Source organism: Aquarana catesbeiana, linkage group LG01 (genome assembly GCF_042186555.1).
Source record: "Aquarana catesbeiana isolate 2022-GZ linkage group LG01, ASM4218655v1, whole genome shotgun sequence".
Classification (NCBI taxonomy): Eukaryota; Metazoa; Chordata; class Amphibia; order Anura; family Ranidae; genus Aquarana; species Aquarana catesbeiana.
Window position 1 is genome coordinate 147706895 of NC_133324.1, and position 23745 is coordinate 147730639.

General features: G+C 41.8%; 1 protein-coding gene across 2 annotated transcripts in view; it reads left to right on the forward strand.

Annotated features, from left to right (window-relative positions):
- Nucleotides 1-22451, forward strand: part of ATG10 (autophagy related 10) — a 310382-nt gene extending 287931 nt beyond the window's left edge. For both annotated transcript variants that reach the window (XM_073624449.1, XM_073624448.1), the window contains exons 6-8: nt 16596-16684; nt 20662-20751; nt 21832-22451. In XM_073624449.1, the coding sequence (XP_073480550.1) occupies nt 16596-16684; nt 20662-20749 (177 nt within the window). In that variant the 3' untranslated portion in view covers nt 20750-20751; nt 21832-22451. The remainder of the gene's footprint in view (nt 1-16595; nt 16685-20661; nt 20752-21831) is intronic.
- Nucleotides 22452-23745: the final 1294 nt, after the last annotated feature.

Below are 23745 nucleotides of genomic sequence, written 5' to 3' on the forward strand. Positions count from 1 at the left end.
TTTTTTAAACACAGTATTATTTTACATTTTCAATTTATCATATTTTATTCTTGGCATGCATAATTTTTCTTTTGCGCTATATGAAAATGCTTTGGTGTCATCCACACATGATATTCATTTAACAGGATCAGGATAGTACAAGCAGTATTCAATATGTGTTTTTTACTTTTTGTATCACATGTATACTCCTATGTATACTTTCCCTTGCAATTTTTCTTTTCATTATTGCGCTGCAATGAATATCCGGTATATCTCAGAAAAATATGCATTCTTTTGTTGTCTTTTTGCTTCATTCCATTTATAGATGCACCGTAATGGGTTATTTATATTTATATTTTTGTAAATTCAATTTAGGCTCTGTTCCGTAATGCCATCTGTGTCTTTTTACATTGTACCATATTATTTTGAACCCTTATGTGCACCTTATTTTTGGGAATTTAGCTCCAACTGTGTAGCAGGTGTGTTCACCTAATTGCCTGTTGTTATGGATTGGGTGTTTTACCTTTTCCCTCCCCCTCTTTTCTGTTATATATACACTTTTGTTTTTTCATCAAATTAGCTATGAGTAAGCATCTTTGGATGTGAAACGCGTTACCATTTGATTCCCGTTGTGCCCACTTTTTGTATTTTGTCTGCTATTTTGGATTTTATTTACAATTCAATAAAGATGCTTTTCCATGGAGTGCGGCAGTCCAGGACTTCTCTGTTTCCACATTCAATTGGGTTTAAGTCAGGGCTCTGGCTGGGCCTTTCAAGAACAGTCACGGAGTTGTTGTGAAGCCACTCCTTCATTATTTTAGCTTTGTGCTTAGGGTCATTGTCTTGTTGGAAGGTAAACCTTCGGCCCAGTCTGAGGTCCTGAGCACTCTGGAGAAGGTTTTTGTCCAGGATATCCCTGTACTTGGCCGCATTCATCTTTCCCTCAATTGCAACCAGTCGTCCTGTCCCTGCAGCTGAAACCCCCCCCACAGCATGATGCTGCCACCACCATGCTTCACTTTTGGTACTGTATTGGACAGGTGATGAGCAGTGCCTGGTTTTCTCCACAAATACCACTTATAAGTAAGGCCAAAACGTTCTATCTTGGTCTCATCAGACCAGAGAATCTTATTTCTCACCATCTTGGAGTCCTTCAGGTGTTTTTTAGCAACTCCATGCGGGCTTTCATGTGTCTTGCACTGAGGAGAGGCTTCCGTCGGGCCACTCTGCCATAAAGCCCCGACTGGTGGAGGGCTGCAGGGATGGTTGACTTTCTACAACTTTCTCCCATCTCCCGACTGCATCTCTGGAACTCAGCCACAGTGATCTTTGGGTTCTTCTTTACCTCTCTCACCAAGGCTCTTCTCCCCCGATAGCTCAGTTTGGCCAGGGCGGCCAGCTCTAGGAAGGGTTCTGGTCGTCCCAAACATCTTCCATTTAAGGATTATGGAGGCCACTGTGCTCTTAGGAACCTTAAGTGCAGCAGGATTTTTTTGTTACCTTGGCCAGATCTGTGCCTTGCCACAATTCTGTCTCTGAGCTCTTCAGGCAGTTCCTGTGACCTCATGATTCTCATTTGCTCTGACATGCACTGTGAGCTGTAAGGTCTTATATAGACAGGTGTGTGGCTTTCCTAATCAAGTCCAATCAGTATAATCAAACACAGCTGGACTCAAATGAAGGTGTAGAACCATCTCAAGGATGATCAGAAGAAATGGACAGCACCTGAGTTAAATATATGAGTGTCACAGCAAAGGGTCTGAATACTTAGGACCATGTGATATTTCAGTTTTTCTTTTTTAATAAATCTGCAAAAATGTCAACAATTCTGTGTTTTTCTGTCAATATGGGGTGCTGTGTGTACATTGAGGAAAAAAATTAAGTTAAATGATTTTAGCAAATCGCTGCAATATAACAAAGAGTGAAAAATTTAAGGGGGTCTGAATACTTTTCGTCCCCACTGTAATTTTTATTGAACACCAATAAAGGGCAGACCCCATTATTACAAAAATAATATAAAGTAGGGTTGTCCTGATACCGATACTAGTATCGGTATCGGCACCGATACCGAGCATTTGCCCAAGTACTTGTACTCGGGCAAATGCTCCCGATGCTTCCCCCGATACCTAGAGGACAGCTGTGATCGGCGCGTGGGGGAGTTACAAGATTCTCCCCAGCGGCTTTCACCAGCTTTAGTGACATACAGCGGTGATCGCTCACAGCTGACTGTCACTGCATCCTCCTCCATGCCCCCTCCTTTCCTCTGTCCCCCTCCGCTGTCCCCTGCATTCCTCTCTCCTTATCTGTCCCCCTCCGTACTCCCCCTCCGTTCCTCTCTCCTTTTCTGTCCCCCTCCGTACTCCCCCTCTGTTCCTCTCTCCTTTTCTGTCCCCCTCCGTACTCCCCCTCCATTCCTCTCTCCTTTTCTGTCCCCCTCCGTACTCCCCCTCCATTCCTCTCTCCTTTTCTGTCCCCCTCCGTACTCCCCCTCCGTTCCTCTCTCCTTATCTGTCCCCCTCCGTTCTCCCCCTCAGTTCCTCCGTCCTCCCCCTCCTTCCTTTGTGAATAGACAGAGTCAGCTGACTCTGTCCATTCACATAACTGAAACATTGTAATCTCTTGTGATTACTATGTGTCAGTTTATGAATGGAGAGAAGCCGCTGTCTTCTCTCCATTCATTCTCAGTGCAGCTGACGCTGCAGAGAAAGGGACTGGGGAATCTCTATCCTCTGTCTCTTTCTCTGTCTCAAGGGGGAGATATCAGAGGTCTGTTAAGACCCCTGATATCTCACCAAAGCCCCCCAAAAGGGCTGATTAAAAAAAAAAAAAAAACAATAAAGAATAAAAAAATATTATTGTAAAAAATAAAAATTGTAAAAAAAAACAAAAAAAAAAACACACACATATACAACGTTCACCCCCCCCCCCCCCCAAAAAAATAGCTAAATAAAAACTGTCACGTGACATTAAAAAAAAAGTATCGGTAATCGGTATCGGCGAGTACTTGAAAAAAGTATCGGTACTTGTACTCGGTCCTAAAAAAGTGGTATCGGGACAACCCTAATATAAAGGTAATTGAGATTGTAAACATGTAGTTCAGTTCGTAATACATCAGTGAACATATTACATTATCATATTACTCATTGGTACAAATCAAGACAGAAATTGCGATTAACTTGCTCAGTGGTAACTAGTGTAACATGACTATCATGCAAGTGCAAAGGGTTAACAGGGTCTCTCCAATCTCCCCAACCGGGTAGCCAAAACCTTAGAGAACAGTTTCAAGTCCATATTTAAAGGGAAATGGGCCTGTAGCTCCCACAAGAGGTAGGGTCTTTACCCTCTTTGTGGATTAACGAAATATGAGCCCTCAAAGTGTCTCTAGGGAAGATGGCATCGGTTCCAACTGCATTAAAAAATGCCACCATATGTGGTCCTATTAGCTGGAGGAGGGTTTTATAGTATGGTATAGTATAGCCATCCGGGCCCATAGCGAAGCTGCGAGGAGGCTGGCCATGTGCTGGGGGAAAGTAACGTGTGAGCCAACAAGAAAAAAAAAGGGGGAAGAAAAAATAGGAACAGTAAAGCCGGTAGGCAGGGCAAATAGTATACTAGTGGAAGACAACTTCTGTAGGACTACTCACGAATCACGTGTCTCCTCCGGGGATGGTGCGCGTGAGTGGCGGCGGCTCCTTTGTGGCCTGGGTTAGTATGCACTGTCGGGCGTAGCATGGCCCACACGGCCGTGGGATCGTGGGATGAAAGCCAGCCAGTGTGGGACCGCAATTGGTTTCCGACGCCAGGAAGATGAAGAGGGCTGGGAGGGACTCCGGTGAGCGCAGAGTGAAGGAACGCTGGTCCTTATGGAAGGTGATCGATAGGGGGAAGCCCCATCGGTAGGTGACATCCAACCTCCTGGCTAGGTCTAGAAGCTGCTTCAGGAGGGCTCAGCACTGCAGTGTTGCTCTGGAGAGGCCTGGCAGGATTTTGACCGATGCACCGTCAAGCTCTAGGTCTCCTGCTTCCCATGCTTTTTGGGCTATAATATCTTTGTGCGTATAGGGGTCGAGGTCTAGTGGGATCGTTTGACCGGGGGCCCAGAGCTATATGAATCCGGTCTAATTCCAAAGATTCTAGTAATTGCTTGCCCATCACTCTCTTGAAGATGTCAGTGACCGTGTCAGCTAGATCTGCTGGGCCTGTAGCTTCCGGCAGACCCCGGAGCCACAAGTTGTTCTGTCTGCTCTGGTCCTCCATCTCCTCCAGATGTAACTGCAGGCTCACCGCTGCCTCTGTGTGGGAGCTTTTGAGTGTCTCCAGAGCGGTTACTCTCTGGTCTATCATGTAGAGAGAAGTTTCCCCCGCCATGAGTCTAGTGGTAAGGGCTTGTACGTCCTGTTTAACGGCGCAATGTTCCTTCCTGTGTGTAGCTTCCACACGCCCTATCAGGTCCTCTATGTCGGCTTTCATAGGCAGTGCCTGAAGGATAGATTTCAGCTCAGCATCCGCTCTGTACGTAAGGGGCAGATGAAGTGAATTCCGCGGGTCCGACAGAAAGGCTGGTGGAATGGTAGGGTATATCTCTGAGCTCGAGGACCCTGCGGGGGAGGCAGGATAGGCAAGAAGGTCGAGGCCTTCAGAGCGCGAGGCACACGTGTCCGCCATCTTAAACTCCAAGAAGCCCGACTGGGGGAGCTGGAAGAATCGCTGGATCTCACCTGGGGATGGAGCAGCTGGAGTCCATTTTTTGCCCTTCGTGCTGTTCCTGTTCCGCTTAGATGTGCGCTTCTTAGATGGGAGCATAATGTATTAAATGGAGCTAGATAAGCTGGGGTAGATAGGAGACGGCCGGGAGCTCAGCAAGCACATGTCTCTACTCGGCCATGTCCAGACCACTCCCCTGTAGGAAAAAAAAAGTTTTGCTTTTTAGTTCTACTTTTATTTCACCATCCCCTCTGACTTCAATGCATTTTGCCAAATAGTCAATATTTTGCCAACATCTCTCAATTTTCAGTGAAACTTAGGGAATTAAAAAAAAAACAAAAATCACAATTTTGCTTATCCATTTTTATTAGAATAAACAATTATATTATTCAATCTATATAATTTTGCCTTTGTTTTACCTTGTTCACACAACAGAGCTCTACTTATTTTTCTGTCTATTATATATCCAGGCTATAATGCTACAAAACATAATCCCCACAAGCCAGTCTACTATTATTATTGATAAACTAGGGAAAATTAACATACTGTCCAGTAGTCTATATGGATTCACGACTGCTATCCACTTTTATCTACCTAGTAACATCCAGCCACTTCCACGTGTACTGGACTTCATGCACAGATTTTTGCCTTGTTATAAGATTACTTTTTGTATTGGAAGATGCTTGTTCTCAGAGCTGGAGATGTTGTGCTGTGAACAGCAGATGGTGGTATAATCATTCAGTTGCTCTGTACTATTTAGCTGAAAACTTTGCCTATTCTGCTAGGTTCATTCACTTGCATCAGCATTTTTCCCTAGGAATTTTGTGTTTATTAAAAAAGGGCTCTATAGATCAAAGTACCAGGCAACATGATATTGGCCCTCAAGGCTAGATATTTTTTTCAGACTTGAATAAGAGCCCATAGCACTGCATTGCACAGATAAGAGTGTCCTTCAGTTCTTCCAAATCAAATTGTACAAGAGGTACCTTCATCCAGATGTCCAGCATCAACGGGCATAGATTGTCTGGATATGTTATCAGTCTATAATGAAAATGAGGAGATTAGATATAAATTTACAAAAAACAGAGGGGAATGTGCATGTCTTCCATGTTTGTTTTTTCTTTGCCATGACGTTTACCTTAAAACTGAACAATGGGCTAAAAAACAAAAGCTTTCATTTAAATATTTTTCCAATAGCTGCAAATAGTATAAATCCACTTTGTGTGCATCAAATGCCTTTACAAATCCAGTTACCTTTTATATGTAGCAGTGACATCATTACTGTGTTGTATTAAGCCTGTAGAGAGAATAGAGCTGTGGGAGGGGTCCAGCAGGCTCCACCCACTACAGGCTGCCTCCAGAAAACTACAGGAGGGGGCAGAGACAAGACCAGTTACTCTGCACAAGGAGAGAGAACAGCAGTGACCGGTCTTTATAATAGGAAGCTCTTGCACAGAGGTAAAGTTTCACACTGGATTACTGCACAGATCTGGAAGAAATGCACAAAGCTCACCAAGAGATAAATAAGAACACACATGATGCTTGCATTTAGACAATATTTGCTTATCCCAGAGTTCAGCTTAAAGGCAATGAAACCCTATTCAGAAAAGTTTGTGGAAAAGTATGTATACCAAAGTAGCCAAACCAACCCACTCCCATCGCTTATGGTAAAATTCCAGAACGTGTAATAATCTAGCAGCTACTATACAAACAAAGAAATAAAAACAATATGCTGATTAAAAACAGCATTAGCAGCGCTTCAAAATTCAAATAAACATAAAGTCCAATAATCCTGTATATCTGTGTAATTATATAAACGATCAAAACAGTTCATCCATGTGTGTCCCAAACGGCATAAATCCTTATTATTCAACCGTCACCACACCTCGTGCGTCCAGACTGACAATCAGCGCTCAACTCAACCCGGGTACTCCATTTCATCTAGCGGTGAGAGTTCTGACTGATCATAGGACTGTTTAATGTTCTGAGTGCCTTTTAAACAAATCTTTCTTGTAAGTGCATCTTGTAAGAGGGATGGGTATTTAATTAATAAACTTTTTTTTTTATGGAATTACGCTGCGTATATGCATCTTTTGTCGTGAGTGATATGTAGATGGAAGGACGGCTCTTGAAGCTCCATGAAAGGTTGATTAAGACGGGCATTTATCTATCTTTTATCCGGTGAGTCCATTACCATAGGGGGATAACACACGAGGTGTGGTGACGGTCGACTAAAAAGGATTTATGCCATTTGGGACACACATGGATGAACTGTTTGATTGTTTATATGATTATACAGATATACAGGATTAATGGACTCTATGTTTATTTGAATTTCGAAGCGCTGCTAATGCTGGTTTTAATCAGCATATTGTTTTAATTTCAATGAAACCCTATTATTATTATAGGTTTCTTTTGATTATCACACTTTAAAGGTTTTTATCAGCATTCGTAACATTTGTTAGCTGAAGAAGAACATATGGCATTATCATTGCCTTTAAAACAAGGAATCAGCAAAGGTTCGTTCTCTATTATAATGGCACAGAAAACTGTTATTGCAGCATGTGCCCACATTAGCTAAGCAGGTAGACTTGTTTTACATCTCTTTGCACCACTCGTGTCATTTTCTTTTTCAAAGTGCTGAAATTTTCAGTAGAGAAAACTGTTGCAGATCCCTGGCAGATTAGACTACATTATTATTACACTGCAAAATCAGAGCCTGCAGGGCTAGCAACCCTCTCTCTTTCCTCCCACACTCAGCTGAGTGGGAAGGTGGGCAAAGGGATCAGAGCAAGCAGACTCAGCTGAACTGCTCTGTACTGTGTCTGGCACAGACACAGCATAGACCTGGGAGCAGATCGCTCCCTGCACCCTTTTTGTTATTTGAAGCAGCATCTGATCTGTTTTCTCAGCCTAGAAGAGCAGTGCAGGCATAAAGGCTGAGCCGCTCTTTGTTAACTCCCCAATATAGTTTGAGTTCTCTTCTGTGCCAGGTGTGTGTATTGCTGTTCTTCTCAATAGTAGATAGGATACTTGTGTTTTTTTCTGGACAGAACTTGAAGGTGCAGTGTTCCATATGTTCCAGTCTATTACTTTAAAGAGAGCTTGCATAGCACAATGGTGTGGATTCTCCTAGCACTGTGAATAGTTAGTGTCTAGAAGGATACCTCTATTGGATTCCTTAGTCATTTTGAGTAGTGGGGCAGATCAATGCCATTAAAGATGATCTTTGGGCAAAGACAATATTGGGGCAATAGATGCCATTAATTTGTCTCTAATGATGTGTGCCCCACTTGTGTCTGCAATGATGCCCTACACTCACACGCACATCAGCTTGATAATACATTAATTTTTTTTAGTCTGCTCACATCAATAAACAGTCACTTTTACAGCAATGATGACACAAGATAGGAAATGAAGCCTGATTACCAAACTGCTTCATTGACTACTATTCCTAACAATAGGATTTTTGTTAACAAGGTGGAGCTATGCTGTATTTACCAAGGCTCAATTAAAAGTTGATAGTTTTCTGTTTTTTTTATGCATGTTGTGATACTCAAACTTTAAAAATATTCAACCTAATTTAATTGACTTTCTCAGCCAAATTCAGTGTTCAAAAAACTTGATTAAGACCAACTGGGAATATACTGTCAGAGTCTCAGCTGGAGATTGAATGATGAGAAACGGATGACTATCCTAGAGGATAAACATCTTCATGTTTTACATATTATAAATTCATGATTAGATACTAATTTCATTTTTAATTTTAACTCTTTATTATCTTTCAATCCTTGGGCCTGATGATGAAGCTGCAATAACACGTATCACACGCTAGTGGGCTTTCTGTTAATATTAGCATCCATTATGCTCGATTCACAAAAGTTTAACATGGGTAAATTTAGTCATGCGACTGTAATTTTTAAATCTACTTGGACTCCACTGAAAAAACTCACTTTTTAAAAATAAGTATGCTTATACTTGTGTGTTAACTGTGTGAAGTGAGTCTATTGTCTATTCCCTGGAAATATTTTGCTCCCACTTCCCAGTTCACAAAGCTTTTTTCAAGAGGTAAAGCAGGTGTATCTGTTATATTACCGAAGCAATGCCAAATTGCCATATTATACTCCCTACTGGGTCCCCATCCCGTTCCTCCCGTTCACTCCTTCCTATAAAAAAAAAAAAAGATTAGAATTTGTATTATTATACACATAATTAAAGGCAGCATTACCAGTCTGTCCAGTATTTCAATATACAATTTTAAAAAAATGCCTTACTTCGAAAGTATAGGAGATTCCAACATAACAAAGATTTAAAGGACATAGGGAATTCTGGGAAGGTGACTCCTCATGGTTTCCTGTTTACATCATTTACAGTAACACAATGATAATTCTATTATCCAATATGGTAAATGATGTAACATTACATTTTATAACTTTTTTTTTTTTTTTTTTTTTTACAAAATAATAGTAACAACTTGTACCAGGCAAAATAACAGGTTGACTTTCCAGTAGGAAATGAGGTATTCCACATTTTCCTTCTCCAGGATCCCCAATGCCCTTATCCGCCTCCAGGTTACCTGAGAAATACTCAATAAATTTGTGTTTTAGGGACTACGCCCCCATTCTCAGTGGTGGTTGGATGTTGGAGGAGCACAGGGAAATTGACTACTGAGTAGTTAATGTCCCACCTGCAAAGTGATGATACATGTTGTGGTCCTAGATAGTAGATTCACACGTATACAGAGTGCAAGGGCACTCTGGAGTATCGATTATGAGTGGAGAATACTGTTTCTTATAGCTTTCTCCGAATTTTGACATTCCTGAATTGGGCAACATAGTTTGGAGATTTCAAAGTGCTTTGGGAGGGAAGAAATGAAGAGGTCAGGAGTGGGCCCGTGCAGCAGGGTGCTGTAAGGCTAAATGAGCCAGATGAGCCAGGATAGCTGGGTGAGACATCTGAGGGACTAGTGAGTAGCCTAGTTTAAGGCTTAAGCAGCAAGGTTGCTAAAGAGGGAGCTGTTCAGTTTTGAACTTTTCTTTAAGTTTGTTTAACCACTTCAGCCCCGTAAGCTTTCATCCCCTCCCTGACCAGGCCATTTTTTGCGATACTGCAGTGCGTTGGTTTAACTGACAATTACGCAGTCCTGCGACACTGTACCCAAATAAATTGTATGTCCTTTTGTTTTCCCACAAATAGAGCTTTATTTTGGTGGTATTTGATTACCTCTACTGTTTTTATTTTTTGCGCTATAAACAAAAAAAAACACCAATTTTGAAAAAAAAATAAAATATTTTTTACTTTCTTCTATAAAACATATCCAAAAATGTAAAAAAAAAAAAAAAAAAAAAACAAATTTCTTCATCAATTTAGGCCAATATGTATTCTGCTACATGTTTTTGGTAAAAAAAAGTCCCAGTAAGCGTATATTAATTGTTTTGCGCCAAAGTATCTACAAACTATGGGATATATTTATGGCATTTTTATTTTTACTAGTAATGGCGATCAGCGTTTTTTTTGTGGGACTGTGACATTGCAGCGGACAAATCTGACACTAAGTGACACTTTTCAGGGACCAGTGACACCAATACAGTGATCAGTGCTAAAAGAATGCACTGTCACCCTGCTGCAGTAAGTGGGCGTGCTAGCATTTATGACAAAAAAATGGTTTGGTGGGATTGTATTTGCCTCCTCCTGCTTCGATTGCTGTATTGAATGACATTATGACCATGGCTTTGAAATATGACACTCCGGCTGTATTTCTGATGGGGGATCTTAACATGGTCCCTTGCCCGGCCCTGGATAGACTGCAGGGGACGCCACGAGGTGCATCTGCTTTGACACAATGGGCCTCCACTTTTTTCTTGATGGATGTGTGGCGACATCTGCATCCAGACGCGAGAGAGTACACATGCCATTCTGCCACATTTAAATTCCTCTCATGGATAGACTTTGCCTTTGCCTCCTCTGACGGCCTTCGCTGGGTCACTGAGGCGTGCACACTCTCGCGAGGGGTGTCAGATCATGCCCCACTTAGCATAACTCTCTCCTTGTCAACCCCCCCCCCCGAAACTAGGTTATGGCGTCTCTCCAGGTTTTGGGCAATGGATGATCGGTTGCAAGAACCCATCATGGAATCCGTATGTAACTACTGGACAATGAATGGGGATACTGAATCTCCTATGACACAGTGGGACTCCTTTAGGGCATGGGTCAGGGGAGCGTACATATCCCTCATTGCGACATTGCAGAGGGAGGGATCTCGATCGTTGGAGTTTTTGTAGGTTGAGGTAGAGGGACTGGAGGTGAACTATGTGTCCTCTCCAACTCCGGATAGGTATCGGGTGTGACAGAGGACCCTGAGGCAACTCTCTCTACTCCATGTAGAGAATACAAAAAAGGCCCTCTTCTACTCCCAACAAAAAGTGTTTGAATATGGCGGTAAAAATGGTAGGCTGTTGGCATGGTTGGCTAAAAGCCAGAATCCCACAATCCATACTGCTAGTGTCAGGGATGCAGCTAGTCGGTTGCTGGTGGCCCCGGATTTTATCAATCAGCGGTTTATGCAATTCATTCAAGAGCTGTATGAGTCTAGGGTGGCGTATTCCACTACTGAATTGGCCGCCTTCCTGGACCTTGTTAAGCTTCCAGTGCTGGGTGAGACAGATAGGGAGCGCCTGGAGGCAGATATTACTCTGGAGGAGATACAGGTGGCTATTGGGAGCCTGCAGGCTGGAAAAACCTCGGGTTCAGATGGGCTGCCTGTCGAATTTTACTCTAATTTTACTGAAATTGTAGTTGAAAAACCTTTTCTCTGACCTGTCAACGCTGAGTACTCTTCCAGAACCTATGGAAGAGGCAGTCATAGTGTTAATTCCCAAACCTGGCAAAGACACCTGTGACTGTGCCTCCTACAGACCCATTTCATGATTAAACGTGGATGCAAAAATCCTTGCAAAAGTGCTGTCTCTTCATCTATCTACTGTTATTAAAGAACTGATACATGTAGATCAAACAGGATTCATGCCGGGCAAGGGAACGGACATCAACCTGAGACACCTTTTCCTGAACCTCTCTATACCACATAATAACCAGGGCACGAGAGTCATCGCTTCGTTAGATGCCGAAAAGGCGTTTGACTCGGTAGAATGGCTGTATTTGTGGGAAGTCCTGGAGAGATATGGCTTCGGCCCCAAATACCTCCACTGGCTCAAGATGCTCTACAGAGCAACAGAGCACCCAAGACGAGGGTCCGCACAAATGATTGGTTGTCCAACATGTTCTCTCTCCGTAGGGGTGCTCGGCAGGGATGCCCCTTGTCCCCCTCCATATTTGCTTTGGCCCTGGAACCACTGGCAGTTTTGGTTAGGGATTCCTCTGCAGTTAGGGGCTTAAGAGTGGGACAGTTGGAGGAGAATTTGTCCCTGTACCCAGATGATGCCCTGTTATATCTAAATGATGCAGGTCCGTCGCTATCAGCTGCCCTAAAATTGTTTGACACATTTGGCACCTTTTCGGGAATACGGATTAATTGGTCTAAATCTTTCCTTTTTCCTATAGACAACAAAGCGGCATAGGCGGCCCCATCCTCTCCACTGCAATGGGTTGGGGAATTTAAATACTTGGGGGTACAGATCACTAGACTGATGCCAGACTTTTTTGATTGTAACCTCCAACCACTCCTGACATCGCTCAAAACCTATTGTTCTTCCTGGTCTGGGCTCCTGCTGAATTTGCTAGGCTGAATTAATCTAGTTAAAATGATGCTTCTCTCGCGTTTTAACTATATATTTTGCAACTGCCCAATTTGGATTCCTCTGGCCTTCTTTAGAGAGGTAGACAATCGGCTGATCTCCTTTATTTGGAATGGAACCTCCCCCCGTGTGGCAAAAACCACGCTGAATCTTCCCCCCCAGGCTGGGCGGTTTGACCTTGCCAAACTTCCGGGTTTATTTTTGGGCAGCGATGCTGGTGTCTGTCTATTGGTGGTTCCAGGGCTCTAGGGCTAGTTCGGCCACCTGTTTAGAGGCGGCTTTTCTGGGATCCCTGATGGATCTCCGTAACCTAATTTACCGGAGACTGCAGGCGTACCGGACCTACACACACCACATGGCGGGTTTGGAGGGCAGCCACACATTGGCTCTCTGCTCCTGGCCAGCTCTCTCCCGCTCAACCCTTATGGGGCAACCCGAGACTCCCTCACTTCCGTACCGTCCCTGACCCGCAGCTCTGGGCCAGAAGGGCGTGGGGTGAAGACTATTGGGGACATTATGCCAGCAGATACCTTGCTGAGTTTCCCATTATTATCCCAGTTCGGACTGCCTGGCTGGATGTTTCGGCATCAGCTGCAGCATGCCACCAATGCTCAGTTTCCTAGATCTCCTGTTATCAAGGCTGACTCTACTGAGGAACTTTTGGTACCCGGAGACCTACGCAAACCACTTTCGACCCTTTATGGTGCTCTTCTGTACAGACCTCCCCAGGATGGGGAAACTGTGGGAGTACTGGAAGGGGGATATTCCATCTTTAGATAAGGAGGACTGGAAGGATTGCCTCGAACAAGGCCCGAAGCTCGTAATCGCATCCCGGGATAAGCTGATACAGGTCAAATTTCTACACTGGGTGTATTATACCCCTGAGAGGCTACATAGGATCTTCCCAGAGCATGACCCTGTATGTCCCCGCTGTAAAACAAAATGGGGTACATATTTACATATGTTTTGGGAGTGCCCTGCAATTTTGTCATATTGGGAGGTGGTGTTTGCTGAAATTAACCTTAGGTTGCAACTAACCCTGACACCCACCCCGTCCCTGGTCCTCCTAGGAATCCCTGAAGATGAACAGCGTCCTCATCATCTAAAGCTGCTAATATCGCACCTCTTGTATTACGCTAAAAAAGAAATTTTAATGAAATGGCTAACCCCCTGCAAAACCTGAAGTAGCTGCTTGAGAAATGATGGTCAACGCAGCCCTCCCACTATATAAAATGACCTACTCGAATAGGGGTTGTCCTTGGAAGTTTGAGAAGGTCTGGGCACCATGGACACTGACCTGAATACGCATACTATAGTGTGTGGGGTTGAACATTGGAAGTCATAGGATCTTACAACAGCACTGGTATCCCAGTAAACTATCATATTATAGACCATGTCTTGCACCTGTATAATACTAATATTGGTGGGCAACGAATCCTTCGGGACTCAGTACACTCTAGCTGTGTGTAGCTCAGTATATTACTTAAGGCATTTGACACTGTTGTTACTCTGTTTTCTAGTCTTGCATAAATTGTACTATGTACTATCTTCAATAAAGCACCACTGTTTGTTAAAAAAAAAACAAACAGCTGACAGCCGCTTCTACTCCTCTCCCTCCCCGCAGCTTTCAGCTGCTTTATTGAAATCCATTCAGGGAGATTGGTGCTTGTAACTTCCCCTACCGCTGCAGCGATCACCCCTGACTGTCCCCCTGTGTCTTCCTCCATGCTCCTCCATTCTCACTCCATCTCCTCCTCTGTGTCCTCCTCCGGTCCCCCTCTGTACGCTCCTCCATTCCCCCTATGTGCGCTCCTCCAGCCTCCCTCCATGTGCTCCTCCGTTCCCTTTATGTGTTCTCCTCCAGTCCCCCCCCCCCGTGTGCTCCTCCATTCCCCCAATGTGGGCTCCTCCAGTTCCCCTCCATGTGCTCCTCCGTTCCCCCTATGTGCGTTCTTCCAGTCCCCCTCCATGCGCTCCTCCAGTCCCCCTACATGTGCTCCTCCATTTCCCCTATGTGCGCTCCTCCATTCCCCCTACATGCGCTTCTCCAGTCCCCCTCCGTGTGCTCCTCTGGTCCCCCTACATGTGCTCCTCCAGTTCCCCTATGTGTGCTCCTCCGGTCCCCCTCCATGCGCTCCTCTGGTCCCCCTCCATGTGCTCCTCCAATTCCCCTATGTGCGCTCCTCTGGTCCCCCTCCATGTGCTCCTCCATTCCCCCTATGTGCACTCCTCCGGTCCCCCTACGTGTGCTCCTGCTCCCCCCCCCCCGTCCTCCTCCGGTCCCCCATGTCCCGGATCTGTCAGGATGGACACATGTGGCACAGTGGTGTAGTGGGTAGCACTCTCGCCTAGCAGTAAGAAGGGTCGCTGGTTCAAATCCCAACCACGACACTACCTGCCTGGAGTTTGCATGTTCTCCCTGTGCCTGTGTGGGTTTCCTCCGGGTACTCTGGTTTCCTCCCGCACTCCAAAGACATGCTGGTAGGTTGAATGGATCCTGTCTAAATTGTCCCTAGTATGTATGAATGTGAGTTAGGGACCTTAGATTGTTCCTTGAGGGTAGGGACTGATGTGAATGTACAATGTATATGTAAATCACTGCGTAAATTGACAGTGCTATATAAGTACCTGAAATAAAAAAAAATTTAAATATAGATTATTGTAGGCACTGCAGTCCCATTCAGTTGAGACTGTAATAATAAAAATGCAGACACGCACACGCAGACATTTGCTGCAGCAGCTGTACATTACACTGCTGAATCAATCCCCCTCTGTACATTTAAACCTTGAAGAAGGAAGATTCTGTCAACTGTGAAACGTGTTGGATATCAACTTCATTAACCCCTTAGAGCTGGCGCCTGCCAGCCCCTTAAGGGGTTTTACATGCCGAGAGGCGAGGGCGGAGCCATTCGACCTCTGTGATTGGCTGTCACATGATCGGAAAGCTCCCGATCGCAAACAGTGATCGGGAGTTTTCCTTTAGCCACCGGTAACTGTGACGGGAGCGCACATGGCGCACGCTCTCGGCACAGCGCTGTTTGCACTAATGCACGCAAATATGCTGGCGCTTGGTGCCAAGGCCCAGCTGCCAAGAGACCACATATGCGTGCCGTCAGTGCCAAGGAGTTAAAATATAATTGTTGGCACCTAACTGCCTTATCAATTAGTACTTTATGGCGCTCCTTTTCTTGAACGCTTTGTTTTTTACCAGTGGTCCCTCAATAGTTAGAGAGCAACCCTGGTTTAGAATCAGCCTAACTACTGTAACGACACCTCAAAATATCCATCTGTCAACATCATCAGGGTCTCAGAAGTCCTTCATGCCCAGCACCATTCCTAACCATACCCTACTAATTACAGTTCTCAGGAAGTTCAGGAAAACACACTCATCCTACCACCAAGCCTAAGGACAGATTTATTTATCAATGCTTAAAGTGGTTGTAAATCCTCTCATATACCCAGTGAAGTGAACAGCCTCAGATAAAACAGGGATGAAACAAATCTCTCTACATAAGTTTTACTTGTTTATCTTTGTCTACACCCCTTCAAGAAGGCAGATTGTGTTAAAAATCTTTCTTTATCTATCAGCAGCACAGAGGAGGGGGCAGAGAGACTGCAGTTACAGTATGTGAGAGCTGATTGAAGGAAAGGCACACACTCCCCTCCACACATAACAGGACTGTGTTCTGAATAGACAAGCTCCGTTCTGAGCTCTCCTCCCCCCCTTCCTCCCGACACAAATTTATCTCATGTGACGGGAAAACGTCTTAGTAGTTACTCATGCCGATAACAGAGAAGCGAAGCACCAGAGAGAAATGACACTTAGAGCTTTGGAGAGAGATAAAAAAACACTACAGATACAACCACTTTAAGTGAAAACATCTTCCTGTACCCGGAAGAGTCACTACGTGACATGTATTTGAACAAAACTTGCACAGTGCTATTAGTGTTGGGTTTTCTGAGATAATTTTTAAAAAATCTTTACTGCAGCTTTAAAATTGGAAGTGAACATCTGTTTGGTAGGTATAAACAATACCTCTACTATGTACTTTCTCCATTCCAATTTCTTATACATATATGAACCCACTATTTCTCAGAAACAATAATACGAAATGAAGTTAATCTTAATACATAAAATAATAACAGGCATATTCTCTTTAGGAACATCCAATACTTGGACAGCCATTTTTTATGCTTCACCCATGTCGGACCAATGAATTCATGTCCTCTGTTACAGGAGCCGCAAACAGGTGAGAAACCTCACAAATTACAACCCATATACTATAAATTTGTGTCATGGATTTAGAATTAAAAAAAAGAGTACACACCGGTGCATTAAAACCTAAGAGCATACACTCATTTGCGGAACTCTATGATGGCCTCTAACATTTTTAGTATGAACAGTAAAGGTATACACTGCTGTTCACAAATTTTAATTTGAAACACAGAAAATAATAAACCCTTTTAATAGGCACTGCATTTGTACTTTATGTAATATAATCTCCTAATATAAATTATATTTAATATGCTGAGAAAATATGTGTGTTTTCAGGATATATATATACAGAATATCACTGTACATCTATAAACACTAGTTATAGACTTATATACAACATGCAATGAAAATATCTTCACCTTGCAGTAACTCTGTGCTTCCCACTATAGTGGGTTTTCATTTATTTTGCTCTTTCACCATAATCTAGTTATCCTCTCTAAATTTCAAACCTTGTTTGTTTGGATGGAGGAATCTGGGTTTTTTTTCATTCAGCCTTCTGGCTGCATAAAAAAAACCTACTCATCTAAGACAAACTTAAAAGCTAAATTCACCTTTTGAAAAAAATTACATATTTTTGCAGAAAAATATGTACTTATTTTTTTTTTTTCTTGTCACTGGAACAGAAGGCAAGGGGAATCTTTTACTGGAAACACCTGTTCTGTTGACAACTAAGGCATCCCATATACTAGTCAAATTTTTCATTCAAAATTTGAGATGGATGGGAGAATCCCATCCTATTTTATTCTGTAAGTGGGGAAACTTCCCTACAGTCATAATACACATCACTGCAGGCTATAGCCTATAGCACCAATCAAGAGGACATTTTCCAGCAGGGCGGTTGTACAGAAGTTGATTGGTAGATCGACTTCAGTACAACCACAGTGCCCATACATATATTGAAATTCGACTGGTCCTTGCTGAATGGCAGAATTTCTATCCAGCTTAAGAGTGGAATTCCTCTCACCTTCTGGAGATAGCCTAATACTTTATGTTGCCTTTTTCTAATTGGACATAGACAGTAAAATTTAAGCTGGCAGAGGATTTAACACTTCCCTGCTTTATCCAAAATAACAAAAGTTTTGCTTTTACATACACTTCAGGTGCCATAAGTGAAGGTGTGGGGTGAGTGGCGCTCCCTATAATAATGAGAATCTGCTCCCTATCTAGACACAAAAAGTCACTTTTTTGTATGAACACTTTGCCATTTTGGAGCTTCACCTTCAGTATTATTTTTTATCCGTTAGTTTCTACATTTTTACACATTTTTTGGACACTTTTCACTTGGTACGGTTTTTTGTGTTTTTTGTGACACATTGGTCTCATATTTGAATGTTATTATCTCTGCTGACAGCGGGGATTTTTGCGTGCTGTCCCCATTTTTTGAAAAGCTGTCAGTGGGAATATTGAACACACTGCATTATTAGTGTTATAATGTTTATTATTATATTGTTTATACAACACTAACCGATATACGATCACTGTGCTATATATTAATACTCACTTTCTGAGATCTATATATATATATTCTTTATATTACACATTCATATTTATTTATCCATTGATTATACTTTAGGTGGTTGAGAGTTACCCATATATTATATACACCTAGGTGGTAACACCTTTTTGTGTCTAGATAGGGATCACATTCCCATTATTATAGGGAGCGCCTCTCACCCCACACCTTCATTTATTTATATATCACCCCCTTTCTTGGGGGGTGTAATTAGGGGAGGCTGCAAACCTTTTTTATCCTAAGCGTGGAGTATGTTTTATTTTACTCCAGGTGCCATGGTTATATTACACCACACTGATGATGACCAATTAGCCCTAACCCATTGTATACAGTTTGGAATAAATGTCTATAATATTAATTTGTATCTGTACTATTAACCAGTGGTCCGTGAGGTGCAGACTGGCTACAGTAGAACAAAGGAATGATTTACAAGTCCCCACCCTCTATACTAAAATGAGGAATAAGCCTCTTATTATTTGGATGTCTTTGAACTGAGATCTGCAAATACCTTCTTTTTAGGAAAGCTCTACTGCGTTTCTAAATTAGGTGGGAGGCTTTCTTCCTCATTTTAGCCTCCAACATAACTTGTCTAGTTGTTCATTTTAAGAAGTAGTCTCCTTTGTAACTTTCCCGTGGAAAACATGTTCTCCATATCTTGCACTAACAAGGACTAATGATGTAAGTTGGATTTATGATGGAAACTAAAAATAAGCAGTGTATCCTTCAGGAAGGTACTTTATGAAGTTTTGTTTCATGTTCTTTCTTTTTTTTAGGTCACAAGGACAAATGTGGCCAATATCTTGCATTAAACGTTTGATTTTACCATCTAGATTTAGTATGGATTGATAATTACCTTTCAGGTAAATGTTGATAACCATAGGACATTTTGGTGGGGGGAGTTCCTAAAACCTGAGCATGCAAAATCTGGTGCAGCTGTGCATGGTAGCCAATCAGCTTTCAACTTCAGTTTGTTCAATTAACCAATTAACCAATTTACCGACCGCCGTATGACGATGTACGTCCAAACTTTGAATGGGGATATCGTTGTTATGGCAGCAGCTAGCTGCCATAACCCCGGTATCTCCGTTCTCGTGCGGCGGCCGGCTTTCAGATAAAAGTGATCCCACCGTGATCCGGTGCCCTCCGTCGCTTAACGGAGCCGTCGGTAGCGGCGGAGGCGATCGCATCTGTCTCCGTCCTGTGTCTGGAGACGAGTGAGGCTAAGATGGCGCCCACTCGTTTCCATAACACTGCTGGGCGGAAGCAACGTCAAAACGTCACTTCCGTCCACGCCTCTTAAAGGCACATTTTTTTCAAATGTCATTTTTTTAAATGACTTTTTTTTATTTTTTTTTATTGCATTTTAGTGTAAATATGAGATCTGAGGTCTTTTTGACCCCAGATCTCATATTTAAGAGGTCCTGTCATGCTTTTTTCTATTACAAGGGATGTTTACATTCCTTGTAATAGGAATAAAAGTGACACCATTTTTTTTTTAAAACAGTGTAAAAATAAATAAAATATTGTAAAATAAATAATAAAAATTAAAAAAAAATTTTTTAAACCCCCCCGTCCCGACGAGCTCGCGCGCAGAAGCGAACACATACGCGAGTAGCACCTGCATATGAAAACGGTGGTCAAACCACACATGTGAGGTATCGCCGCGACCAGTAGAGCGAGAGCAATAATTCTAGCCCTAGACCTCCTCTGACCTCAAAATATGCAACCTGTAGAATTTTTTAAATGTCACCTATGGAGATTTTTGAAGGTAAAAGTTTGACGCCATTCCACGAGCGGGCGCAATTTTCAGGTGTGACATGTTGGGTATCAATTTACTTGGCGTAACATTATATTTCACAATATAAAAAAAATTGGGCTAACTTTACTGTTGTCTTATGTTTTTATTCAAAAAAGTGAATTTTTTCCAAAAAAAGTGCGATTTTAAGACCGCTGCGCAAATACGGTGCAAAAAAAAGTATTGCAACGACCGCCATTTTATTCTCTAGGGTGTTAGAAGGAAAACCATATATATTGTTTGGGGGTTCTAAGTAATTTTCTAGCAAAAAACCTGATTTAAACATGTAAACACCTAAAATCCAAAACGAGGCTGGTCCTTAAGTGGTTAAGCTTTAACAAAACCTGGAAGCTGATTGGTTTCTATAGAGAGCTGCACCAGATTTTGCACTCTTCGGTTTTAGTAAATCTCCCCCACTGTCTTGTGCTGGAATATTCATTTTTAACTTGGAAGAAGAATTTTTGTGCCAACCAATCCTATTAACACTGACTTTTCCTTGATAAATTGCAAAACAAAAACTTGCTACTGATTGGTTGTTTCTCCAGGTTTCATAAATCAGCTTCTGAGGATGGTTTAGTTGTCAGGCGTGGTGCCTGTGTTGTGTATATATTGATAGTGACACTATATCATTTTTACTTTTCAGAGAAGGAAATTATATCACAACCTGGTTAAGTACAGTAGGACCTGTTGTAGGAATATCTTTACCATTAAGTTTTGGAAAAACAGTATAAAGGTACGTCTATTTTACTGTACTGTATATTTTTTGTATGTAAAGTTCAATATGTAATTGTTGTAAAAAAATGCTTTTTTAAATACCACTTAAGGAGATAATGCAGGTACGATGTCGTTCTGGTTCATCTCAGACTTGCAGCGAAATGTGTGGTTTTTTTCCTAGTCGTATAAACATTTTCCATTGTAGTCAAAAATACTGTTTAAATTTAACATTGTGACGCCACTGGCACCTACAGGAAGCACCTGGAAGCCAGGTTATAAATTAATTATTTTTTTTACATTTTTCTTATGATTTTTTAAATATGTTTTCCCTTTAATTTAGTGTGTTTTATATTGATGGCATGGTATAGCAGATAAGTAGAGCTTATATTTACATACAGGGTTCCCTTTAAAGGACCAGTAGGGAGACAGAAGGGGACTGCCTATATCTCCGGATCTGTTGATCATTTTAGAATTACATTTTCACTGAACGTTTCCTCAGTTTATCCATTCTAATCCCTCTCCACTCTATCAAAAACTAAAAAAAAAAAGTTTTGCTGTTAGTTACACTGCAAATTGAATTCCTTTTGTGTTATTGCAAGTTTATTATAGAACATTATCCAAATTGTGGTTTCCTGCTATATGATGGGACTTTAAAGGCTCAAAGTAGGCCAGGTAGGTATACACTGGGACCACATGGCACCAACAGGGAGGAGGAGGAGATGAGTAGAGTGTACACATAAGCTATGCTGGTGTATATCAGTGTTTCTTATGACTTATGTCATACTCTTTGAGCCTTTAAAGTGCCATCATATAGGGGGAAACCTCCAAGTTACATAGGGATGTGGCCACAGTGAGCAGGTATTCCAACCTCAATTCTTTTTGACAATTATCCAAATTGTTGGCTAGTTTTTCAATCTGAAATGATAAAGATTTATTTAATAAAACATTGATGCTGTAAAGAGTATATTAGCTTTCTATTAAACCATCAGATTTGAGTTTAATGTAAATCAATGGATTTTGATTGGGTGCTATTGGTTGCTCTACTTTTTGCTGTTTGGCTTATTAAATAAGCATGATTTTATATTCCTCTTTGTTACAGTCATGCTACATTCAGTCACCATCCTTTGAAATAGAAGAAGAGATGCTGCAGATTACAAGCATATAACTCCAGGAATGACTGGCAGCAAATCAGAAGAGCAGCTCAGCGATAATTAAATTTTCAGCCTTATACTTGAAGAGCCCACAATTTAACCTAATGAAATTTACAGAGGAAAAAAAAAAATCAAGGTGCTCCACAGAAGTCTGGGGTCATTGGGATGAAGGCTGCACTTTAGTTCCAGACACCACTTCAGAGTTATTCAGCCTGGAAAAGTTAACTTCTGTCAAAATATAGTATTTCATTGCAAGGTATATGTTGGCAGCAGGTTCTAGATCGGCATGTCAGATTGCTGCTTCTGTGCAAATACTTTCTATGATTGCAGCTTTCCCCATGTGGTCACATTTAATATACATCTATAACTTGTTTAGGTTATGAGGAGACAGTTCACAAATGGCTACATAGAAACTGTAAGCTTCAGGCTGACTTGTTGCTAATACATTTCCAGTATTCTTTATTAAAGTGTATGTATGAACTGTAGCCATGGGTGTAAAGGGGAAGTGTGGATTAAACTAGACTTTCATTGCTGTAATCATAAAAATAAATGACTTTTTATTATCTAAGGTCGTCCTTAGTGTCTGATATAGCGTGTTACTGCCCCACCTAGATTTTCCTTTTTTGAACTATTTAGAACACAAACGAGAGTTCTTATTTTCTTATGTTAAACTACACAGAATAAGCTCGATTCACAAAGATGACAGACCAGCAAAAGGAAATGATTTTCAAAAAGTGACAGTTATTTTAATTCAATGGGATTTCAAATTAACAAATTAACATTCACATGGCTAAAATAACCATTTGCCCACCAGCCACAGTACATATACTGCAGCTGGGAGGCACATGCAGGCAAAATCAAGTACATGATTTTGCCAGCTTAGGCTAAGGCCCCTTTCACACTTGTGCAACTTCAAAGTCGGACGATTTTACTGCAATTTTGCCGTGATTTTGCTGCGATGTGGGAGCAGTACTACTTTGTACGACTTTGCCACAACTTTGGCATTAACCATTCTCAGCTTGTGCTTACAAAGTCGTACTGAAATCGTGTCTATATTATTCACGTACTATTATGCTACTTGAGGGTTTAACATTGAGGTCTATGGACATCAACTCGCATGGAAGTTGGACCAAAGTAGTGCAGGGACTACTTTGAAGTTGACTTAAAGTCGTGCCAATATGAATGGTAGTCATTGGAGAATGGAGAATGACTTGTCATATGATTTTGCAGTACAAAATCGTGGGACAAGTCATATAAGTGTGAAAGGGGCCTAAGGAGGGCACAGTGGATTGCGGATCCTGCTACTCAGGGCCCGATGATCATGTGATCACTATGTGATCACATCAATGTCAACAAAGCTGTTATGAATGAATTCATTCATAACAGCTGTTTTTCCTATGCTGTGATTGGCCCACAGCTACCACATGGTACCTGGGCCAGTCACAGCACCCTGTACCATGTGGTTAGATTGAAAAAAACATTTTATTACATTTGTTCATTTTCAAAAAAATTGTGACAAAAAAATTATAACTCACCATGCCACTTACTAAATGCCTCAGACTGTCTACTTTCCAACAAGGGGTTAATTGGGGGATATTTGTACTGTCCTGGCATTTTAGGGCCTCAAGAAATGAGATAGGCCGTCAGTACATCAGGATTAATTCATCTTCAGATATACTGTATATGCCATGGTTTGTAGACGCTATAACTTTCACACAAACCAATTAATATACACTTATTGGGCTTTTTACCAATGACATGTAGCAAAATACATTTTGGTCTAAATTTTTGATGAAATGTGATTTTATTGGATATGTTTTATAACCGAAAGTAGCAAATATAGTTTTTTTTTCAAAAATGTT